This window comes from Mustela lutreola, chromosome 13 (assembly GCF_030435805.1).
Source record: "Mustela lutreola isolate mMusLut2 chromosome 13, mMusLut2.pri, whole genome shotgun sequence".
NCBI lineage: Eukaryota > Metazoa > Chordata > Mammalia > Carnivora > Mustelidae > Mustela > Mustela lutreola.
The window spans coordinates 17,802,570-17,827,310 of NC_081302.1; the positions used below are offsets into that span (position 1 = coordinate 17,802,570).

Sequence of the window (24,741 nt, forward strand, 5' to 3'; positions counted from 1 at the left end):
ATCCTTGCCATTGTTCACTGATCTTTGAGCATGCTTTGTGGAGCTTACATTTAGGAACATTGTGCAGTGACAAGTCATCTTCAAAGACACTGACAGCTCCTGAAATATAATAACCCCTACAAAGTGTAGGATAGTACCCTGGATGATCTCCATCTTGAGGAAATGAAATAGGAAAAATATTCAGTAGGAAAACTCAGTTAATTTTGATCACCTACAATGTAACTTTCCCATTTCTTTCCATAACTCTTGTTATTTCTCCTCCCGTTTTATTCTTGTATGGCTTTATATGACTATACTCCCCATGATGACTTCAAAATACTTTTCATACTCACATACTCCTACATTAATTCTACAAAGATTTTCTGAACATCTTTACTCATGCACTATATGTAATTCCAAGGATATAAAGATGGACATGGGTACCATTTTTAGAAACTTTTGGTCTAAGAAGAAATAAAACATAAAAGAGTAAACCAATGTAACAATATAAATACATATGAAGCATTACATTAGCAGATAAAGTAGTGACCAAGTTCACCTGAAGCAGTGGATAAATCATCACAAGAAAAAAAATATTTGACTTTCATTTATGTCATCAACATATCATGCCTCTATTACTGCATTAACATCTCTCTCCAGATACATTTTTAACACTGTAATTACAGAGCTCTTGCTAGAGTGCAAACTGATCAATGAACTGATTTTTGGCATAGCATATTATGGGTAAGTGATTCATGAGTTAGTTTATGCCAATCCCCAGGCTACATTGTACATTGCAGCATTCTGGGACTCCACGCAGTTTTCTAACGAAGCTCAGCTTTTCCCTGTTATCACATTTCGGCTCCTGCTTCCTCATCCTGTAGAATTATTAATTATTCTCCTGGCTATTTATAACCCTATTAATAACTGTTTCTTCAACATTAGATTATATTCCAATTCCTTTGAGAAAACTTTCAGTAATCCCTAAAACGGCGAAAGACATTTTTTCTTTATGCTCTTGTAAGATCTGTTTTACCACAAATAAAATTCTTCATACTGCAAGTAATTTCATGATTACTCATCTGTATTCCCCAGGGGCAGAAATTTGCATAGTGACTAGCACAGAATAAGTCCCAAGTAAGTATTCGTTGAATGAATAAGTGAGTGGACAGACGGATTGAGAGCTAAGGGGTTAACATTTAGTTTTATGGGTTGGGAGTATAAAGAAGAAACAATTAGTGATACAAATTTAATTTGGAGTTCAAAATTTGAATTAAATTAGTGTCATGTTATTCCACTATGAGTTCCATCATGTAATTTAGATTTCAGGAAAAAAAACAAGATTCCATCAAATGTAGTTTCATCATAAAGGTAAAACTAACAATTTCTCTGAGAAATGTTATGATACAAAATCTATATTATTTTGCAAAATTATATCAAGAACTAGAAATAATTATATATTTATTACTTAATAAATAAAAATAAATATTACTTAATAAATAAACATTTACTATTTATATTTTTAAAAATTAGCGTAAGATATTAGCATTATAAGGAAATTAGAGGAAGCTGACCATAATAAACCAAAAAAAAATACCCCAAGCAATACTGTATTAATGCATTTCTTCCAAAACTGAGACATTACACATTAATCTAGAAAATTACACTCTTAAGTTTGGTGTTTTACACTCTAATTCAACAATTAGCACTCAAATAATTACTTTTGACTTATTAATTTTCCATCAAAATACCACACTAAACTAATGCAAAAACTCCTCAGTCAGGTCTCTACTGTGTGAAGAAAGTTATTCATATAATTCACAAATACTGATACTCATCAAAGAAAACTATGCTTACCAAATGTATTCTATATTTAACAGCTATGATCCTTTGAGTGTGAACATATTTATATTCATTTTGGTATCCAGTTAATATTCTTGACTAAAATTAATGTCAATATTTTCAATTCATTTTAAAAAACCTGGGTTTTAATGTTAATTAAGATGTGTCTCAGAGACACCTAGATTATACTCATATCCATTCATGCAATTCAGAACACATTCATTAAATGTCGCATGTTTGGAGGCATTGTTGTAAGGACTGTGAGGCAGTTGTTCTCAAGCTTTATTGGGAATAATTATTATTTATTATGCCTGCTAAATATAAATTTCGGGCTTTACCCATGGAACTGCTGATTCAATATTTTGGGGTAGAATTCTACAGTCTGCATTTTAAACCAGCATGGGGATAATTCTGATAGAAATTGTATACTCCATGATCAAAGATAGTGCTGTGATATGTGGAATGATACCTATAAAAAACACCTTTTTATAAGTTTTGCCTGCTTTGCCCTCAAGATCTTACAAACTATTAGAGTTAATGTGACTCATATACAAAACTATATTCTTGGGGAGGGGGCATAGGAGCTAATAAAAGTTTTGGTGCAACAGGGCTTCTGGGTGGCTCAGTCAGTTGATTGTGCCTCATTTCAGCTCAGGTCATGATTTCAGGGTTGGGAGGGTCTGGCCACGTGGGGCTCAGTGCTCAGCATGATGTCTGCTTATTCCCTCCACCTCTGCTCCTCTCTCCACTTGTTCTTTCTCTAAAATAAATCATTAAATTTTTAAAAAGAAATATGTATCTGCTAAATATCCAGGGTGTTGAAGAAGTCCTTGACTGTATCTTAGAGAGTTAATTCAAATACTCCAAATCTAGGAAGACCTGAAATTAATAATAGTAAAAGAAAGAGAATTGGAATTTGTTTTTAAGAACCAACATTTGGTACCTTGGAATTGTCAGTCCCATTTGCTAATGTTTATGCATGTATATCTTAATTGCCCCGCCTCAATTTTCCAAGCCCTATACAGTTGGCTCCAATGGAAGACCCAAACCCAATAGTCCCAGAAGTCATCCTCAGAGACAGTTTTACAAGGTGGTTTCACCAGCGCTTAGATTTTCAAATCAACTCAGGCTGATCAAGCACAACGCCACATTTAAACAAAGGCTCATGATTCCAGGGCTGATTTCCCCCAGGGTTTTCTCACCCAGAAGACATCTACTTCCTCTTATTCTCTTTTCAACATGTCCAAGCATGAATGGATTATTTCTTCCCATTTTCTACATGATTGTTTTCCTCTGGGACTTGAGAGGAAATGTAAAACAGGTGTTAGCCCGCACAGTACACAGTGATGGTCTTATCCCCTTGAACACAACAGGGAAGTCTAACTGGTTCTCAGATAATAATTCTATTATCCTGATTCTAACTCTATACAATTAATACCAGCTGTATCAGACATGGTCCAGTCCAAAAAAACAAACAAAAAACCCCCCCAGGGATTATTCTAGCTATTTTAGAGTTAATACAACACAAGAAATTGAAGTATAGATATTTAAAGATTAGTAGAACAAAGCAAGATGTTGAAGACCATAGATATTAGTAATTATAAAGAGTAGCTCTCACTCGTAGGGTTGAAGGAAAGAAAGAGATAGGATATCCAGAATTGAGAGACTTGAAAGACGAGTTTACTTCTCAGGATGGACAAGGGAAGTCTAACGCTTCCTTAATCACATTCAAACCTCTACTGGGGCACCACAATGCTGGGATCAGATTCTCAGTAGCAGCAAAGGCGGCTGGCACAGGTAGCTTCAAAGGCTAAAACACAGCTGCCTCCATAAGTGCTAAAAGTGTCTGGAGGCCCGGGAATGACACTCTGGTGTGGACTAAATGCTGACAAGAACTGGAAATAGCAAGGAAGTTTTCTTCCCCTTCCCCCTTCTTAAGAGCCCCTTTTAGTATCTCCCATTGGCAGAAAAGTAACAGGACACTGGCTGGCAAGATAATTTGGGAAACATAATTTATAGACCTCATGTAACTTGGGAATTTAGTTGAGAGTTTAGAAAATGTAGTTGGCATAATCACAGAACAATTTTTAGAAGGGTGGTCTGGAGCAGAGATACAACAGGTAAAAGACCAGCACAATAGCCAAAACAGTCTTTTTATATTTGTGAAGTCTGGGTCTTAGGAAAGACAGAACAATTGTGCACCACCACTCATTTCACTGGGAAATGGGAGACAATAAAAGTGTTTAATCTGGTGGAAAGCAACAGGGACAGGGTATCCTAAGAAAAAATGAAATTGGCTGTCTGAAACAACAAATAATTAAAAGCTATTGTTTGTTCATAAGCTTCCAATACTGAAAAATCTTCTTCTTCTTAGAAGACCAATTCTCTGCCTAATATGACTTCATGGTGGCTTGGGGTACTGTATCTCAGCAAAGCACCAGACTGTCAGTTTAAAAATATTACTTTAACAGCAGGGCAGACATGGGAAAAATAGAAGCAAAGAGACCATTATGCATTATAAAAACAGTTCAGGCAAGAGATGGGGAGGACCCAAGTTAAGAAAGTAGCAATAGGATTAGGAAAAAGACTATATTTAAGAGAAATTGAGCAGGTAAAGACAACGGGACTTTCTAACTGTGGGGCGTGAAGGAAGCAGAGGAATCTTGGCCAACTCCTGCATCTCGGACTTGATAGGATATAAGTGGTAGTGTGTCCACCAAATGTGGAAGATTAAAACACAGATTTGGGTGAAAATTTGACATGTTTAGTTTGGGGCTCACTGACTACGCAATCTAGGTCTAACTGTTGCATGAATATCACTGGAATTTATGACACTGTTTGGACACTGGGCCTTCAATATATGGATTTTCCCTTACAATTCTTTGCGGTTGAGTAAAATCATTATTTCTTAGAGAAATAAAAACGAAAAAAAAAAAAAAAGAAGGCATTTTATATTGTCCTACATTATAGAGACTGCTGATTATTTTGCTAGCCTCTTATCTTCTTATCCTTCCTCAAAAACAGTCTTTCAGGAAGATCAAGCACATCATGAACACATTCTGATATTTGACACATTTGTGCTTTTGTAAATGCTCTGTCTGGAATGAATTTCATCCCCTCTGACCATTTTGATCCTCAATGGACATTAGGACAGATGTAACTTTTAGGATGTTATTCCTGGCTAAATAAATAAATGTGAAATTTATTTTTCTCTCTATTACATGCCCTCTTTGTCTGATATTTTTCCATTTTTTCTTATATTTTTACAATTCAGCTTATTTCCTTACATATCTGTCTCCCTTCTAGACTTTGAGCACCTTAAGTGTATAAAGGTAATATACATATATTTTAAAATCATACACACTAGAAAGAGCAAGGCAATTTCTTATGACTCGTACTGGTAAAATATTAGGTAAATCATGAGATACCTCAAATTGACCTAGTAATAAAATAGGAAAAGGAAGAAAGGCAATTTGCAAAAAAGCAATAACCAATAATAATAATAATAATAATAATAAAAGTGATGTTCCACTTCAGCAGTCAGTAAAATGCACATAGACACAGCCAAGAAAGATCCCCTCAGCTTAGATAAACTGAACAGGCTTCCTCCTGACTCAAAATCTCCAACCTCCTTTTTCTTAGAGCATTTATTTAAAAAAAAAAAATTGCTATTATAAATAGACTACTGGTGATACATAAATTTGAAAAATGCAGTTGTTTTTCACATACGTGAAAAACCTATGTATGTCTGTATGCACACGCATGTATTATGTCAAGGTCCACAATTGAAGATAAACGAGATCATTACCACTTCCTTTAAAACTCGAAATGATCTGGGAGATTCAGGGAAGATACCTTTGCAGCACTGCTGCAGCATTGTCTTTGGAAACTCCTAGATCCACACAAAACAATTAGAGAGCAAAGTCAAAATCATACACAATTTGACAACCCAACTCATGAAATTACCCTCATGAAGTTCAACGTGCAAATGCATGAGGATATACTAGCAATAGTCACGAAACCTATTGCTGTCAGCATGTCTGCAGAAGAAAGCAGTGGGAAGCAACACAACATGTTACAGACCAGAAAACAAAAGAATGCAAAATAGCCAACTGTTATGCACTGGGAATCAGTTTGAAAGACAGCAGAGAATTGGGAGCCGGTTTCCCCACTCTAATAGTGAAAGATAATATAAGGCTGCCGAGCTGGAGGCTCTGACTCCAATATCATCTGGCAACTCTTTCCTACTATTTGGGGGTCCACAAAGAAGAGAAACTGCTGGAAGTGGAATCAGGAATTACTGAGACAAGATCAATAAAGAGTTAGGAAAGAGAGGATATGAGTATATGTAGGGGAAGGGACAGAGCCAGAGTTTCCCAGAAAAGAAGTCACCATATTTTTTTTAACACTGCGTGAAAACAATAGGATTGGGAACTCGGTTAATTTAGTAAATCTACCTGAAACATGCCTCCTTTAAAAAATTTAGAAAATTTAAATTCCTATAAAGATAAGCATCAGAAAAGGATTAAGGTCAAATCCTATAGAGTTATTATAACAAAAATAGTATTCTGCTATTATCTCTACAGTGAAAGCACACAAGAAGGACATGCTCAGAAATCAGACCAAAAATTTAACACATCATTTTCAAAACAAGCTAAAAGACATTAAGGAAAGAATATAAAACACCAAATAAGAACATAAACCAGGGGGCACCTGGGTGGCTCATTGGGTTAAGCCTCTGCCTTCGGGTCAGGTCGTGATAGGGTGCTGGGATCGAGCCCCACATCGGGCTCTCTGCTCAGCGGGGAGCCTGCTTCCCTTCCTCTCCTTCCCTGCCTGCTTCTCTGCCTACTTGTGATCTCTGTCTGTCAAATAAATCTTAAAAAAAAAAAAAAAAAGAACATAAATTCAGAAATGAGGTTAGAGATTTTGAAAAAAAGAAAAAAAGAAAGAAAAATATCATTTAAAATAGAATCTAGGAATGTAAGAGCGAAGAACACCACTAGTAATACCTTAATGGAAATAGGAAGTGAAAAAGGCAGATATTTAAAATGAAAGATACATTTAAAAACAGACCAAAAGTATTGAAGAATGAACCTACTGATAAGCAAATACAATTCAACGAAAGTCTAATAGGTCTTCTTAAAGAAAAGAAAATCAGAACAATGGAACAGAACAATTACTTAAAACTGTAACTTAAAATTATCTGCTCAAATATTTGATATTACTTATTTAAAAGATATGTCACCGAGAATGTCAACTCAGAACTACCAACACAAAGCTATATTCTAGCAAAATTACTGTGCCTTAATGAAAACAAGGCATTGGGCACTGAGAGGGTAAAAATATAATATGTGGTTTATCAAGGGTAGAAAATTAGATTGTCAAGATATTTGCCAGCAATGCTTTTTTTTCAGAATAGCAATCAGTGCATATTGAAGAAACGCAAGGAAAGAAAATGTAATCCAACATTGTTCTATCTAGAAAAATTGACTTTCATGTAAAAGGGTCAGAAACTCTTATCACCAAGTAAGAATTTGTGAAATAGTCTTTAGAAGTCCTGCTTAAGAAATGTATTAGAGAGACTTTGACAGAAGAACTCGTAGTGAGCATTACAAATGTAATTACTGGAAGAATAAATTAAGTGTGCAGATATAGTAGGTGACCTAATGATATCTCTGTCTATCTATCCATCGCACTATCTAATCTATTTATCTATTTTATATTCTTGCTAAGGAATAATCTATATACCTCTATATACAATCTATATAACAATCTATATACCAATATAACAATCTATATATCTCTATATACAATCTATATAACAATGTATATACCAATATAACAATCTATATACCTCTGTATTGGGTTGTTTGAAATATATATATATATTTCATATATATATTATGTATAATATATATATTATATATATAATAACCATAAAATGGGATTAGAATATGAATAAAATGGGCAAAATTATAACTCAGTTTAGTAATCATAATTAGTAGGGGCAGTTTTAGTATTTTTATGATAATGTGATACATCTAATGCAGAGTAAAACAAATGAGTATGAGGGTTTTTGTTTTTGTTTTTCCTATTATCACCTGTGTCTTTAAGATTCTTGTCTTGTTTACTGGAGCCCACAGTCTTTCATGGTTCGTTTCCTTCTCCGATTTCCCTACCTTCATTTTTCCCTTCCTTCTCTTAATGTCCTCCATGCTATTCCTTATGTTCCACAAATAAGTGAAACCATATGATAATTCTCTGTTTGACTTATTTCATTCAGTATAATCTCCTCCAGTCCCATCTCATCCATGTTGATGAGAAAGTTAGGTATTCATTCTTTCTGATGGCTGAGTAATATTCCATTGTATGTATGGGCCATGTCTCATTATCCACTCATTCATGAAGAGCATTTCAGCTCTTTCCACAGGAAGCAAACTGAGGGTTTTAGAAGGGAGCAGGATGGGAGGCTGGGTAAGTCTAGTGATGGGTATTAAGGAGGGCATGGATTGCATGGAGCACGGGGTATTCTACGCAAACAATGTATCATGGAGCACAGCATCAAAAACTAATGAGGTACTGTATGGTGACTAACATAACTTAATAAAAAAAAAGTATCATTAAAAAACAAAAAGAATCATGTCTTGTGCCTAGATTGTGGACTTAAAAATACTGATTCTTATGAAAACAAACCAAGGTTCATGTAAAAATGGCTGATTCCATGTTGTGACAGATAATGAATAAACTACATTTGGAATATTTTCTTACACCATACAGTGAAACTGGCAAAGACTTTAAGGATCACGTCAAAAGAACTCAAGAGCCAAATCAGAGAAGGGCCAGTTGGCAAAATGTGGGGCAATCTGGACTTCAATCAGAATCACAAATGTTTTTAAATCTGATTTTGCAATGTTCTTAAAAATAGTTGGTCACCTTCTGAGAAAGACAGGGAGGGTACAAATTAAATAAAAAGAAATACTCAAGAACCTATCCTGCCTTTCCTGAAGATCATAATTAAAATAGATAATTAGATCACTGAAGTTGACCTTTGTCCTGAGAGTACCTGGGAACGAAGATAAAGAACACTAAAGAATAGGAAAACAATAGACAAGAAATTTCAGATGAGTAAGTATATAAGGAATTTTATATACCTATGATAAAAAGTACAATTCAATGAATTATCATGGTGATAGACATTAATATAGGATAACATACTGTTCTACTTCCATTCTGTGGACCAATATACAAAGTAGTAAAAATAGGGGAAAAAAGTGTTTGTAAAAATGGGGATCAATAAATAATAATGAACTCTGATTTATTGCCAGTAAGAATATAAATTTGACACAATCACCCTGTAAAGCAGTGTGACATTTCCTAGTAACGCTTAACATATGCATGCTTTGCTTTGAGACATTGTCACGATACTTCCAGGTATATACTGCAGAGGCTCTTGTACATGTGTATGGAGAGAGGTGTTCAAGATGGTTTATAGGAATAAAATTCACAATATCCAAACACTGAAATCAACTCCAATATCCACAAACTATAGAATAAACAAATGGGTGTATGTATCCATAACTTAGAATACTATACCTTGGCAAACTAAATGGATACATTGAAACCCATCAATATGGATAAACTTCAAAACTGTAACATTTAAGAGAAAGAAGCTCACCACATAACAACAAAAACTACATGATTCCATTTGTATAAAGTGCAAAACCCAGCAATATATTGTTTCTGAATGCATACCTTGATGCTTACAACTCTAAAAAGAGGAAAAGGCAATGATTTTTACATAATTTATGATCATGGTAAACTCTCAGAGTGGAATGTGTTCAGAAAGAGGAACACAAAGATATGGAGATATTCTAACTATTAGACTGGTAGAACAAATTCATTTTATTATTTTCCTTAAACTGTGCATGTATGAGTATATGTGTAAAATTACAGATTTTCTTCTACATCTATATATCTACAGTTATCTCTATATTATGGTTATGACTTCATTGGGTTGTATGGAATATTCTTTTCTTTCTTGCTGTTCATGGAAACATTTAAGAAGATCTTTGGACATATTTTACTCAACAACTCTTTTGTTTAGGTGGGCGGGGATGGATTGGTGACTCTTGTAATGCTCTATATGGATTAGGTAATTTAATTTTCACAGGGATGTTTCTTGCAGAGTACTAGCATTATCCTCATCTTAAGGAAGTTTAGGCATAGAACAATTTCCTGTGTAAGCTAAGTCGCAAATTACTTGCATAATACACACTTTGTTTACACTTTATTTTTTAATCAGTTCACTGTTTTACTAGTAAAAGTAACTGTACACTCAAGACGCCTGGGTAGCTCAGTGGGTTAAGTGTCTGCCTTTGGCTCAGGTCATGATCTCAGGATCCTGGGATCAAGCCCCGCATCAGGCTGCATGCTCAGTGGGGAGTTTGCTGGTCTCCCTCTCCCTCTGGCCTTCCCCCCCCCCCATTTGTGTGCTCTCTCTGAAATAAATAAAATCTTTATAATAAATGACCACACAGAAAAACCTGTCATCATTCCTCTTTGCCCAGCAAATTAAATACAAAGTATTTACTCTTGAATTCAGAATCTACTGTAACATTTTCAATCCACATTTTTCCACTTCCAACAATTTTTTCAAGCCATTTGAAAAATGTCATTCCTCCCGAGCATGCTCCTTATTTCCCTTCTCCTCACAAACCCCCAATCCTTGTTCACCACACATGCTCTTCAGAAGATACCTGAAAGCAGCCCGGGAAAAGAAGTCTGTAACATACAATGGTAAAAATATTAGATTGGCAGCTGACTTATCCACAGAGACCTGGCAGGCCAGAAAGAACTGGCATGATATTTTCAGAGCACTAAACGAGAAAAACATGCAGCCAAGAATACTATATCCAGCTAGGCTATCATTGAAAATAGAAGGAGAGATTAAAAGCTTCCAGGACAAACAACAACTGAAAGAATTTGCAAATACCAAACCAGCTCTACAGGAAATATTGAAAGGGGTCCTCTAAGCAAAGAGAGAGCCTACAAGTGGTAGATCAGAAAGGAACAGAGACCATATACAGTAACAGTCACCTTACAGGCAATACAATGGCACTAAATTCATATCTCTCAATAGTTACCCTGAATGTGAATGGGCTAAATGCCCCTGTCAAAAGACACAGGGTATCAGAATGGATAAAAAAACAAAACCCATCTATATGTTGCCTCCAAGAAACACATTTTAAGCCCGAAGACACCTCCAGATTTAAAGTGAGGGGGTGGAAAAGAATTTACCATGCTAATGGACATCAGAAGAAAGCAGGAGTGGCAATCCTTATATCAGATCAATTAGATTTTAAGCCAAAGACTGTAATAAGAGATGAGGAAGGACACTATATCATACTCAAAGGGTCTGTCCAACAAGAAGATTTAACAATTTTAAATATCTATGCCCCCAACGTGGGAGCAGCCAACTATATAAACCAATTAATAACAAAATCAAAGAAACACATCAACAACAATACAATAATAGTAGGGGACTTTAACACTCCCCTCACTGAAATGGACAGGTCATCCAAGCAAAAGATCAGCAAGGAAATAAAGGCCTTAAAGGACACACTGGACCAGATGGACATCACAGATATATTCAGAATATTTCATCCCAAAGCAACAGAATACACATTCTTCTCTAGTGCACATGGAACATTCTCCAGAATAGATCACATCCTCGGTCCTAAATCAGGACTCAACCGGTATCAAAAGATTGGGATCATTCCCTGCATATTTTCAGACCACAATGCTCTAAAGCTAGAACTCAACCACAAAAGGAAGTTTGGAAAGAACCCAAATACATGGAGACTAAACAGTATCCTTCTAAAGAATGAATGGGTCAACCGGGAAATTAAAGAAGAATTGAAAAAAATCATGGAAACAAATGAGAATGAAAATACAACGGTTCAAAATCTGTGGGACACAACAAAGGCAGTCCTGAGAGGAAAATATATAGCGGTACAAGCCTTTCTCAAGAAACAAGAAAGGTCTCAGGTACACAACCTAACCCTACACCTAAAGGAGCTGGAGAAAGAACAAGAAAGAAACCCTAAGCCCAGCAGGAGAAGAGAAATCATAAAGATCAGAGCAGAAATCAATGAAATAGAAACCAAAAAAACAATAGAACAAATCAACGAAACTAGGAGCTGGTTCTTTGAAAGAATTAATAAAATTGATAAACCCCTGGCCCGACTTATCAAAAAGAAAAGAGAAAGGACCCAAATAAATAAAATCATGAATGAAAGAGGAGAGATCACAACTAACACCAAAGAAATACAAACTATTATAAGAACATACTATGAGCAACTCTACGGCAATAAATTTGACAATCTGGAAGAAATGGATGCATTCCTAGAAACATATAAACTACCACAACTGAACCAGGAAGAAATAGAAAGCCTGAACAGACCCATAACCAGTAAGGAGATTGAAACAGTCATTAAAAATCTCCAAACAAACAAAAGCCCAGGGCCAGACGGCTTCCCGGGGGAATTCTACCAAACATTTAAAGAAGAACTAATTCCTATTCTCCTGAAACTGTTCCAAAAAATAGAAATGGAAGGAAAACTTCCAAACTCATTTTATGAGGCCAGCATCACCTTGATCCCAAAACCAGACAAGGATCCCACCAAAAAAGAGAGCTATAGACTGATATCCTTGATGAACACAGATGCGAAAATACTCAACAAAATACTAGCCAATAGGATTCAACAGTACATTAAAAAGATTATTCACCACGACCAAGTGGGATTTATTCCAGGGCTGCAAGGTTGGTTCAACATCCGCAAATCAGTCAATGTGATACAACACATCAATAAAAGAAAGAACAAGAACCATATGATACTCTCAATAGATGCTGAAAAAGCATTTGACAAAGTACAACATCCCTTCCTGATCAAAACTCTTCAAAGTGTAGGGATAGAGGGCACATACCTCAATATCATCAAAGCCATCTATGAAAAACCCACCGCAAATATCATTCTCAATGGAGAAAAACTGAAAGCTTTTCCGCTAAGGTCAGGAACACGGCAGGGATGTCCATTATCACCACTGCTATTCAACATCGTACTAGAGGTCCTAGCCTCAGCAATCAGACAACAAAAGGAAATTAAAGGCATCCAAATCGGCAAAGAAGAAGTCAAATTATCACTCTTCGCAGATGATATGATACTATATGTGGAAAACCCAAAAGACTCCACTCCAAAACTGCTAGAACTTATACAGGAATTCAGTAAAGTGTCAGGATATAAAATCAATGCACAGAAATCAGTTGCATTTCTCTACACCAACAGCAAGACAGAAGAAAGAGATATTAAGGAGTCAATCCCATTTACAATTGCATCCAAAACCATAAGATACCTAGGAATAAACCTAACCAAAGAGACACAGAATCTATACTCAGAAAACTATAAAGTACTCATGAAAGAAATTGAGGAAGACACAAAGAAATGGAAAAATGTTCCATGCTCCTGGATTGGAAGAATAAATATTGTGAAAATGTCTATGCTACCTAAAGCAATATACACATTTAATGCAATTCCTATCAAAGTACCATCCATCTTTTTCAAAGAAATGGAACAAATAATTCTAAAATTTATATGGAACCAGAAAAGACCTCGAATAGCCAAAGGGATATTGAAAAAGAAAGCCAACATTGGTGGCATCACAATTCCGGACTTCAAGCTCTATTACAAAGCTGTCATCATCAAGACAGCATGGTACTGGCACAAAAACAGACACATAGATCAATGGAACAGAATAGAGAGCCCAGAAATAGACCCTCAAATCTATGGTCAACTAATCTTCGACAAAGCAGGAAAGAATGTCCAATGGAAAAAAGACAGCCTTTTCAATAAATGGTGCTGGGAAAATTGGACAGCCACATGCAGAAAAATGAAATTGGACCATTTCCTTACACCACACACAAAAATAGACTCAAAATGGATGAAGGACCTCAATGTACGAAAGGAATCCATCAAAATCCTTGAGGAGAACACGGGCAGCAACCTCTTCGACCTCTGCCGCAGCAACATCTTCCTAGGAACAACGCAAAAGGCAAGGGTAGCAAGGGAAAAAATGAACTACTGGGATTTCATCAAGATCAAAAGCTTTTGCACAGCAAAGGAAACAGTTAACAAAATCAAAAGACAACTGACAGAATGGGAGAAGATATTTGCAAACGACATATCAGATAAAGGACTAGTGTCCAGAATCTATAAAGAACTTAGCAAACTCAACACCCAAAGAACAAATAATCCAATCAAGAAATGGGCAGAAGACATGAACAGACATTTCTGCAAAGAAGACATCCAGATGGCGAACAGACACATGAAAAAGTGCTCCATATCACTCGGCATCAGGGAAATACAAATCAAAACCACAATGAGATATCACCTCACACCAGTCAGAATGGCTAAAATCAACAAGTCAGGAAATGACAGATGCTGGCGAGGATGCGGAGAAAGGGGAACCCTCCTACACTGTTGGTGGGAATGCAAGCTGGTGCAGCCACTCTGGAAAACAGCATGGAGGTTCCTCAAAATGTTGAAAATAGAACTGCCCTATGACCCAGCAATTGCACTATTGGGTATTTACCCTAAAGATACAAATGTAGTGATCCAAAGGGGCACATGCACCCGAATGTTTATAGCAGCAATGTCCACAATAGCCAAACTATGGAAAGAACCTAGATGTCCATCAACAGATGAATGGATCAAGAAGATGTGGTATATATACACAATGGAATACTATGCAGCCATCAAAAGAAATGAAATCTTGCCATTTGCGACAACATGGATGGAACTAGAGCGTATCATGCTTAGCGAAATAAGTCAAGCAGAGAAAGACAACTATCATATGATCTCCCTGATATGAGGAAGTGGTGATGCAACATGGAGGCTTAAGTGGGTAGAAGAAGAATAAATGAAACAAGATGGGATTGGGAGGGAGACAAACCATAAGTGACTCTTAATCTCACAAAACAAACTGAGGGTTGCCGGGGGGAGGGGGTTTGGGAGAAGGGGGTGGGATTATGGACATTGGGGAGGGTATGTGATTTGGTGAGTGCTATGAAGTGTGTAAACCTGGTGATTCACAGACCTGTACCCCTGGGGATAAAAATATATGTTTATAAAAAATAAAAAATTAAAAACAAAAAAAAACAAAAAAAAAAAGAAGATACCATCTTCCTCCCTGTTGTCAAGAGCCGAAACTAAATCATGCATCCAACCTCCCAAATGCCATTTTCTCATAAACATCGCCATCAATTTCTTTTTTCAGATAGCTCTTTTCCTGTCTCCTCTATGCAGTATTTTTTGATTGCCCCATTTAGATAGTCTCTCTCCTTTCTCTTAGTTCACATAAAACGTTGATTTATCTCCGTTGGAATTTAACATGATTCAGGGGATTGTACAAGATATTTCTTCAGTGCTCGTCACAAACTGGTAGAGTTAAAATTGCAACATTTCTGCTGATAAACCAGAGGCACTGTTCCAAAATGGAAGGCTTCAGACCCTGAGAAAAGACAGAGGTGGTTCTCCTTTGGTGTAGGAAGTAAACCCATGGCTAAAAGTAATAAGACAGGCTGATAACCAAAAACCACATAGAATAAGCCATTTTACGTCTAATTGTTATAGTCCCTAATGCCTCCATGTATGATGCTGCCTTGGTATGCTAATATAGAAATGTAGATGGTATATTGTAAGAGTTCATGCTACTTTAATAGAGACTTAGAGATACTAATAAATAAGGTATGTAATAAACAAGGCATGCATTGTTGTTCCTTAGAGAAGGAATGGTCCTTAGACAAGCAGGAACAGCATCAAGTAGAAGCATGTAAGTACTGAACACCCTTCAGAATCCCTGTATCATATAAAATTTCTGGGCTCAGGTCACATGCTCTGTTCTTTATATTAATTAGGTAAGCCATGGTAAAATGTATCCAGGATTATTTTCTTAAATGCTCATTCTGTACTTTCTCTATTGGTCACACAGTCATATTCCGCATTGTGCTAGTTCAAAGAGACCACAACTTCTTTGTATCATGTCCTCTGGCACGGCAGAGATTTGGTTACAAGATTTGCAGGATAGGGTTGATCTGGGATGCGCGCTAGGAGGCTTCACAAGCTGTAATTAATAAGTCTTCCCTTTTCCCCTCAGCGGTTTAACATCAGTTCTGTGTCTAAGCTAAAGCAATGGAAATCATTCCATGGGTATTCAAGGATGAGCCTCTTACTTCAATTCTATTATTTAGATCCATGAAGGCAATATATAACTTTTCAAGAGAATGAACGATGATTTTAAATGATTCATTAGGTATCCAGATTCCATTACCAAATCTTGTTAACAAAATAGCAAGCAGCGAGGATGAGGCCCAATTTATTTAGAAGCCAAAATGAAAGTGTATAATCAGAATAATATTCGTAGTGATCACCGTTTAATTAAAATATATTTATCTTAGATACCTATTTCATTTCTTTTTAGTATAATTTTCATCAGCAGTGTAGAAACTGTAGTAGGTGACAATTTCAAAGTGTTTATAATTTTGAACATTGGACAGAATCAGGAAGGGTTTCTTTGTAAATTTTTTTTATGAAGTTATCATGATCCTTCAGTATTAAGCACTGTAAAATATACATTAGAGTGTGCAGTCATTTTTCAAGATTATTTTCACTGTGTCACAAACATTTGAATCTAAGTAACCTTATAAAGAAGATTAATTTTTAGCATCACAGAATAAAGTAAACACATAAGCTCTTTAGTTATTTTCAGTAAACTTTCTTAGGTGGAGGATAATTTATTAAAGGGCTATTTATCTCACTTTGCAAAATAAACCAAGTACATTTTATTTTAACTGAATTTGGTGACACATTAATGTTAGAAAGAATATACATACTTTTAATATGCTTATTTGGAACTATTATTCTTTTGGAAGTACTTATTTTAAAGATCATTTATTTATTTGGGAGAAAAATAGAAGGGGAGGGGGCAGAAGGAATCTCAAGCAGAATCTCAAGCAGAATATTAAGTTGACTTTGTGCTGAGCATGGAGTCCCATGCGGGGCTCGATTCCCATGAACCTGAGATCATGACCTGTGCAGAAATCATGAGTTGGACACTTAACTGACTGAGCCATCCATGTGCCCCCTTTGGAACTATTATTAATGTAGACACATACATGCTTGCATTATCTGTTTGACACATTTTATATTGGAAAGAAAAATCATCAGCAGATAATATAAAATAATTTCTACAAAATGAATAATTACATAGTGTTAGTAATTCTGGAAAGAAAAATAAAGATTGCATTTTCTAAGAAAAATGCCACTTGTAATTTTTTTTTTTAATTCTCCCTGACCTCTATGCCCGAGATTTTGAAATAAAGGTGATTTACGGTGAAAATAAGTTTGAGGAAGCCAACAATTTTCACTCACTCTATAATCCTGCATTACTAAATAAATCAGCAACCTTTAGTCTTCAGTGGTTAACAACATATTATTTTCATTTTACCATGCACATGGAATACAGTATTCTCTTCCAAGGTCACTGTTAGTACCATGCTGTAGATGCATTTGTTAGAAGTTGCTCTAAGGTTAATTACTAAGTGACAAGTCCAAAGCCAATACAAACTATTTACTTTTGGCAACAGAAGGTGAACCGAAATTTCTTTCCAGATCTAGTAACTTTATATTTCAGTGTATTACTCTTCTGCTTCCAAATTAATCTCCATTATGTTGAATACTTCTAGTATTCATAAGCTTACCTCCTGAGATAATACAGAGGGGAAAGCTTCATAAACTGGAGGGTACTGTCAATGGCTGGTAACACACCCCTACTCTTCTTAGGCCGTGGTTGGCAATTTGTGGAACATGGAATCATTGAGAACAGAGATGACAAACGGTTTGAGAACTGAGTCCTGGATTCTTCAAATTCTTAGCATTTGGATTGACAATGAAAACCCACAAAAGAGAAGAGGAAGAGACACTCATGAAATAAGAAACTAACAGCTGGCCGTCCTGAAGGAGCCACACAATGAACCTTCTGCGGAGGCATTCTGATAGCACCACAGGACAAAAGACATCTGAATACACATTTAGCAATCTTTGTTGTCACAGCTACTCAGTTAAAATTATCTTTAAGACTGCTAAACACACACACACACACACACACACACAAACACACAATACTGCTAAACACACGATATAATGTTATAGGAGCAATGGTGACTACGACAATAGAAGTTATCTCAGGCCATCGGAAGACTAAAAATCACCCTACTATTCCTGAATGTATTGTATCTGAATCAACTTGTGGTCAAATTCATTTTGTCTGAGTTACCAGAGTAAACCACTGTATCAACATGAATTTGGTCACAGGTTGCATAGTCTTTGTTTTTGAAAATGGAAACTCAAATTATATTATTACATGAGAATTGCAAGCAGTGCTATTATTCTAAAACTATACATGAAATGGTTTTTTGACAGCTGTGTTTTAGTGGTATTCTGGGTTGTTTTTCATTTGAAACTATCAGAATTTGGGGATATTAGAAGAATAGTCAAGTAGTTGAAAAAGTATTGATGATAGTGTCAGTAGGTTTGCTCTGCCTGACTAAAAGAACAGAACTTCTTTTTCTCCACTGGCGTCAAGAACCTGCGATCAATTAGCAACCTTGAAAGGAGGGTGAGTGTCAGAGGTGAGGCAAAATGAAGATTCAAAGCCATTTATATCCTGTAATTCCAGGTTACTAGTGAAATAATCACACCTACACAAATGAGCCAAATTCAATGCAATAAAAAAAAAAGTTTCTAGAAGATTGGGATTTTTAAATCATCTTACTGAAATAAGGAAGTGTTTTCAGTTTCCCAAGAGTAAACACTGCACAGTATACGTGGCTGCTTTTTATAAGAAACACATCAGCTATCATTTGAAAACTGACAGCCATCAGTTTTAAGAGCTAAACATTTGTTAAATTATTTGATACCCTCGGTGATGAAAACTAAGTCATACCTAAAAAGTATATAAATATTTTGATGATAAAACTTTGCACTTTTTTCTGAAATCAACACAAACAAAGGCAGACAGAATATCAGGTCAAGTGATAATTAGTAAAATATTCATCAACTTTGAAAATTCTCATAAATGGAGGAAAATAAAATTTGCATAACACAATATTAGTATCATTCCATATATATATATATATATTCATATATACATACATACATGTATGTGTAACTATTTTTAATGAGACATTTTTGAGGTGACAAATGAAATGTATTCTACTTACAATTTTTTTAATAAGGAATCATATCAATGTACAGAAGAAATAATAGTGCATTTCAAGTCCCTTATACAAATGACACCAGGTTAACTTGCTAGAGCACATGAGTTTTAAGTCATTAAGACCACCCAAAACTATGTCTTAGCTTGCTTTAGCAATATATCAAATGAGTCAAACACAAGGAAAATATGATAGTGTTTTATAAAAATAAAAATGTGACCTCTGCTTTGCTACTTTCTCTGTCCCTGTTTATTTCAGCCTACTATCCACAGTGGTTTCCTAACCACTTATTAAAAATTGAAAGGCAACAGCTATAAACTCTGAGAAACATGAGAAGCAGCCCACTTACAGCAGACGTGGATTTTTTTTAATGTTTGCCTGGAGTTGCTGAAAACCATCTATCTCTTAAATCTCTCCAATTCTGATGGATAGTTGCTCGTACCACACCTGTCCCCATCAGTAATAACTGAAAACAGGATTTTGAAGTAAAAATGCATTCGTGCCACCTTGACAAGTATGGTTTTGTGTGAAAATTATTAGTAGTTAAATATCCTCTACTGTCTCTACTTCTCTTACGAAACAAAACAAGAGTTATCTATTAATACATAAGGAGTTCTTGAGCTTATAAATAACTCCAAGAATGAAAAAATCCCTATAAAAATGCTAATTCTATACTTACACACACACATAATTTATAGATGAAATTTCAACCTAGACTTTTTATAATAATGTTTATTCTTTAAAACCCTAATATTCAAATGACAATGAAACTACAAGACACAAAAATACTCAAAAAAAAAAAAAAGAAAAAAAGAAAGATTAACTAATATTAACCTAATAGGTAAGTATCAATATTCTAAAATACAATGGAGGACATATTAACTCTTAATAAGAATTTTTTTTCTAGAAAACACTTTTATTTGCTTTTTCTATTTCTTCCCTTTTCATTGTTTGGTCTAAACAACAAAATATAGAAAAGAGAAGAATCAATCTGATAAACTATATTAATACCAATAACAAAAGCACATATCCTTACCTGCTCCTACACAAGTAGAAGATATTTAATTTTCACTAGGAAAGCAATTTCCTAATATATCAAGAAATTTTTGTGGTCCTTCGTTCCATTGCTGTGCTCCACTAAACTCCATCTATTTACTTTCCGTGTCTAACAGGAAAACATATTTCTTTATATTAATTGCCCTTTGGATTTTGCACCTCTGAGGCTTCCATTCCTTTAACCAATATATTTGCCTTATAAAACAGGATCCTAGGAAGAATGGAGTATTGATGTTTGAAGCATGTGTAGTGTTCTAAATTTACTACAAGAAGTGAAAAGTAAATTAATTCTTCTCCCACCAAAGTCATGAAAGGACATGTCTAATAGTTCCAAAGCAGCCCTTTGTGATTTACAGGGAGACTATCTGACCAGCCTCCAGATAGGGCTGCACAGGTCCACCAAATTACTTTATAAAGTGATCACCTTTGGTATGACCTCAGATAAATGAAGAGCTGAAAGGTAGCTCCCTTGGACCCATGAACTTGCACACTGCTTTCTCAGGTAACCGCTTCGGTTATCTTGCCCATCTGATTATCTGCATGTATGTAACAAGGAAGAGCCAACATTCTTCATTTTTTAAAATGAAGAAAAGAAAGCCAAACTCATCTGGTGACTTCTTGTTGTTGTCATTTGGAAGTTCCACTTTCGTGGGGGTGACCAGTCCAGCAATACTGGAAATGGGTTTCAAACCCAGACCATTGGAACGAGGTGAATGATTGGTGAGAGTTTTGGAGAAGAACAAATTCATAAGGTTATATCCAAGTACTTTTTCATTATAAATAGCCCTACATTTAACCAGTTTCTTTGTAATTCAACTATGATGAAAACCTAGTAAGATTATTTCTTATAGAATGATGAAATATAATGAAGTTGCAGAGTTTGATTATTTAGAAGAGTTTACCCTCCTGATTCCACATTATTTACCAATAGACACTTAATAGTCACCCAGGTCGTTATTTCAAGCCCTGAGAATTATCTGACTTTAAGAACTTCAATTCTCAGAACTGGTCATTCACAAATCTTTCACAGAAAACAAAAACAAAAACAAACAAACAAACAAACAAAACCCGCTATTTCCATTAAAAGCCATTAGTTAAAAATAAATGACACTCCCATGAATACAGGTCCTGAATAACTAAAAATGGGTTCACTGTCATTTCCAAATTCCTTTTGCATGCTTTTGAATTCACTGTCTTTATTCATTTGCATTCATACTAATAATTATCCTCAAAATTAGACTTCAAAATTCATTCTTTAGAAGTGGTGATGGAACCACACACTTACAGTCTGTGATTTTTAGGGTCCTCTTGACTTCTCCACTTCCTGATCCCCCACAACCATCTTCATCATCACAGTCCCCGCTGACCTGTTCAACCATGCCACCGCCACTGCCGGTCTGATGCTGCCACTTGTCGGGTTTGGGTGACCTACCCTGTAACAGCTAAACATGGATACCAAAAACACGTATTAACAGCAAACTCAAATCACCGAAGAAAGCTACTCAGAAATATATGTGGGAATTAGAATCATTTTCTGATGTGGATCTACTATTTTGATGAGAACACCTGGCCAAATCAAGTCTGTAATAAAAATTAAAACTACCAAAATAATTGTAAATAATGGGCAAGTTCTTACAGCTATGAAGATCTACAATCTGCATATGAAATCAGTGATCAAGCTTGGGCTGAGGTTTTGGAAAGCAAATAAACCAGTCTTCTTGCTCCTGGAGAGTTTGCCTGGAGACTCCTTTTGCTCTGAATTAACATTTTAAGCACGGTAAATCAAACGTCAGTACAACACAACTCCCTTCGCAGTATATTGGCTGATACTGTTGTGCTGTGTTGTAAACCAAGAATCCAAAATTTCTCAAAACAGAGTAAAATTCTTCAGGAAAAGTTTCCATTAAAAGAATGCAGAATTTTGGGCATTTACATTTATAGCTTTAAACTTTTTTGGATCAAATGCATTGTCCACTGCCTATGGCACAGAATTGAACCTAAGAGCAAAAGACATAGATCCTACTTCCATTTCTACAAATCACTTATGAAATTTAACCAACTTCTTGGTTCTTGGCTCTCAAGCATTTCATTTACTTATATGAGCAAAATAGATGGAATAGTCATTTTCCCCTACAGCACAAGAGCGCTGGTAATATTTTTGAATAATATTGGAAATGCCTGAACCCCTTTTCAAGAAGGTGATGTTATGAATAATAGAATACTTTACTTTAAGCTAAATCTGAGTAAAATTATTCAATAGATGACATATACCCCTATAAGGCAGTTTTGGAGAACACATGACCGAGCATGAGCACTAGAAGGTTCTGCTATATTATGAATGAAATGTACCCCTGCCAAATATGTAATGGACATTTAAATTTTCAGGGTGCTTTATGAAATATCAGGATTGTTACTTCTAAGAGATTTTCTAGACAGTAATATTATTTAGCAGATAATAATGAAACGCACAGCCCAAGGTTAATATTTCAAATTGAAAAACATAGGTTGAAATATCCTCAGGACATCTAAGATGAACATGTTTAGCATTTAAAGAACAGTTATATCAAAGCAACCGGACTTTGACAATTTATAAGCTTTCAAAATAAAAACTAACATTATGTCAAAAATAGTGAAATATTAAATTCTTTTTTTAATTTAAAAAATTTAAAGATTTTATTTTATTATTTTTTTTAATTTAAGAGAGAGAACACACGTGGGGAGAGGGGCAGAAGGAGAGAGAGAAGCAGACTGTTCACTCAGCAGGGAGCCTGGTGTGGGGCTCGATCCCAGGATCTGGATATCCTAACCTGAGCGAAAGACAGATGCTGAACCAACTGAGCCACCCAGTGCCCCCAAAATATTACAATTCTTCAAGATTAATTTTCTAACAAAAATGAAATGGTGAAACAATTGGACAATAATTTTAAAATTCTGGTCAGAACTTATTTCTATTTACTGTCATTTCCTAAATGTGTTACTAGGTATCGCATTTAAAAAGAGGTCTCCCTTGATTTTCTAGCATATTCCTCCAAACAAGAGTTTAATATTCCATAAGACACCACCTCACTGAAAAGACCATACCCCTGGGAAACAAGCTATCAGATTTTACCTTTTTTTTTACTTTTCATTTTCTCTGGCTTTTTATAGTACCTCTCACTGTTTTTCAAGCCCATGAACATGTGATGTAATCATCATTTCTTATATCAACTCATCAAAAGTATTCAAAATTCCATCTGACCCATACTTCCGGGTTCCCAATAATCCTGTCTTCCTCTAATAGGGTCAGTGTCTGTGTCCTCTTCATGAAAGTTCTGCCTTAGAATATTCATTTCCTTACTTCTCAATCATCACACTTCCACAAATGTTCATTATCATTCTCACAATTATTATAAAATTTATCTTGCAAAAATCCCCAATACATTTCTAAACAACAAAAACCAGCTTCTCACAGCAAGATCCTTACTCAAATCCCACTTTTTTGGACTAAACTATTCTTATTCCGTCTTACCTTGATCATCTTTGTCCTCACACTTCCAAGAAAATAAAGATAAATGTTTCCATGAAGAGTGGAAACCTCTGTTCTTTCTTTGTAGTCTCTTTCTGGGAACCCGTCCTAACAGACTGTACTCTCACCTGGACACAAATCACACCCAAGTCTTATCTCCAGCTTCTGCTATAATACTTCATCTCTAAGCAGTGATTGGATCTAAAAATGTACTCTACTGCTTTGTATCTTAAAATAAACTTTCATCTCCACTCTCCATGTATCATTACAGCTTCTCAACCCTTTGTTGCAGGGGACATCGGTCTCTCCACCTACCACCACCATATTATATTCCCCATATCAGTGCTTTCACCACAACCCTTCATTTCCTCAATGCTCCCTGTTATCCTTAACTGTCAAAAACTGTCCATTCCCAACATGTGTCCAGAGGAGAACTAGGACTACAGATGGACAAATCACAGAAAGTGATCCTAGAGTAAAATATCTGTGAAATTCCTACGGCGGTCCCTTCTTGATATCCACAAACTGGAGGCTCCTGAGAAACCTCACAGCAAGCCATCCTGTTGAAGAGTTGAGCATTGCCTCACATTTTCCAAATTTACATGAGCAAATTACCTCCTCCCTTCACTCAACACCTACTGACATACATTTGGATATGAGGTCTAGAAAATGAAGTTCAAATTTTTGCTGCAAAATTTTGTTTTTGTTTCTGTTAATTAGGTCTATATAAATAACATAATTAATATCATTAACATGTCTATAGTCCCCTGATACCCAAGTCTTGCCCCACTGTGGTCAGTTTGCTTTCCATAGGGAAATTGTGTGAATTTGTAGGTCTTCAATTTTGTATGTGCTTGTTTTATACTCTTCTCACTTCCAACTCTTATTTTCCCTCCACATAGAATCCCTCTTTCCTCTATTTCAACTCATCATATTATACCTAACCCTCAAGTTCAAACTCAAATAACTCTTCTCCCACTCCATACCTATTTCTTGGATCTTTTACATACATCTATGTGTCCCATTC

General features: G+C 35.6%; 1 protein-coding gene across 1 annotated transcript in view; it reads right to left on the reverse strand.

The window, feature by feature from the left end:
• The window catches only part of GPC5 (glypican 5), a 762,590-nt gene that overhangs the window by 42,500 nt on the left and 695,349 nt on the right, over positions 1-24,741 (reverse strand). The window contains exon 7 of the mRNA XM_059144298.1: positions 21,495-21,651. Coding sequence (XP_059000281.1) covers positions 21,495-21,651 — 157 coding nt within the window. The remainder of the gene's footprint in view (positions 1-21,494; positions 21,652-24,741) is intronic.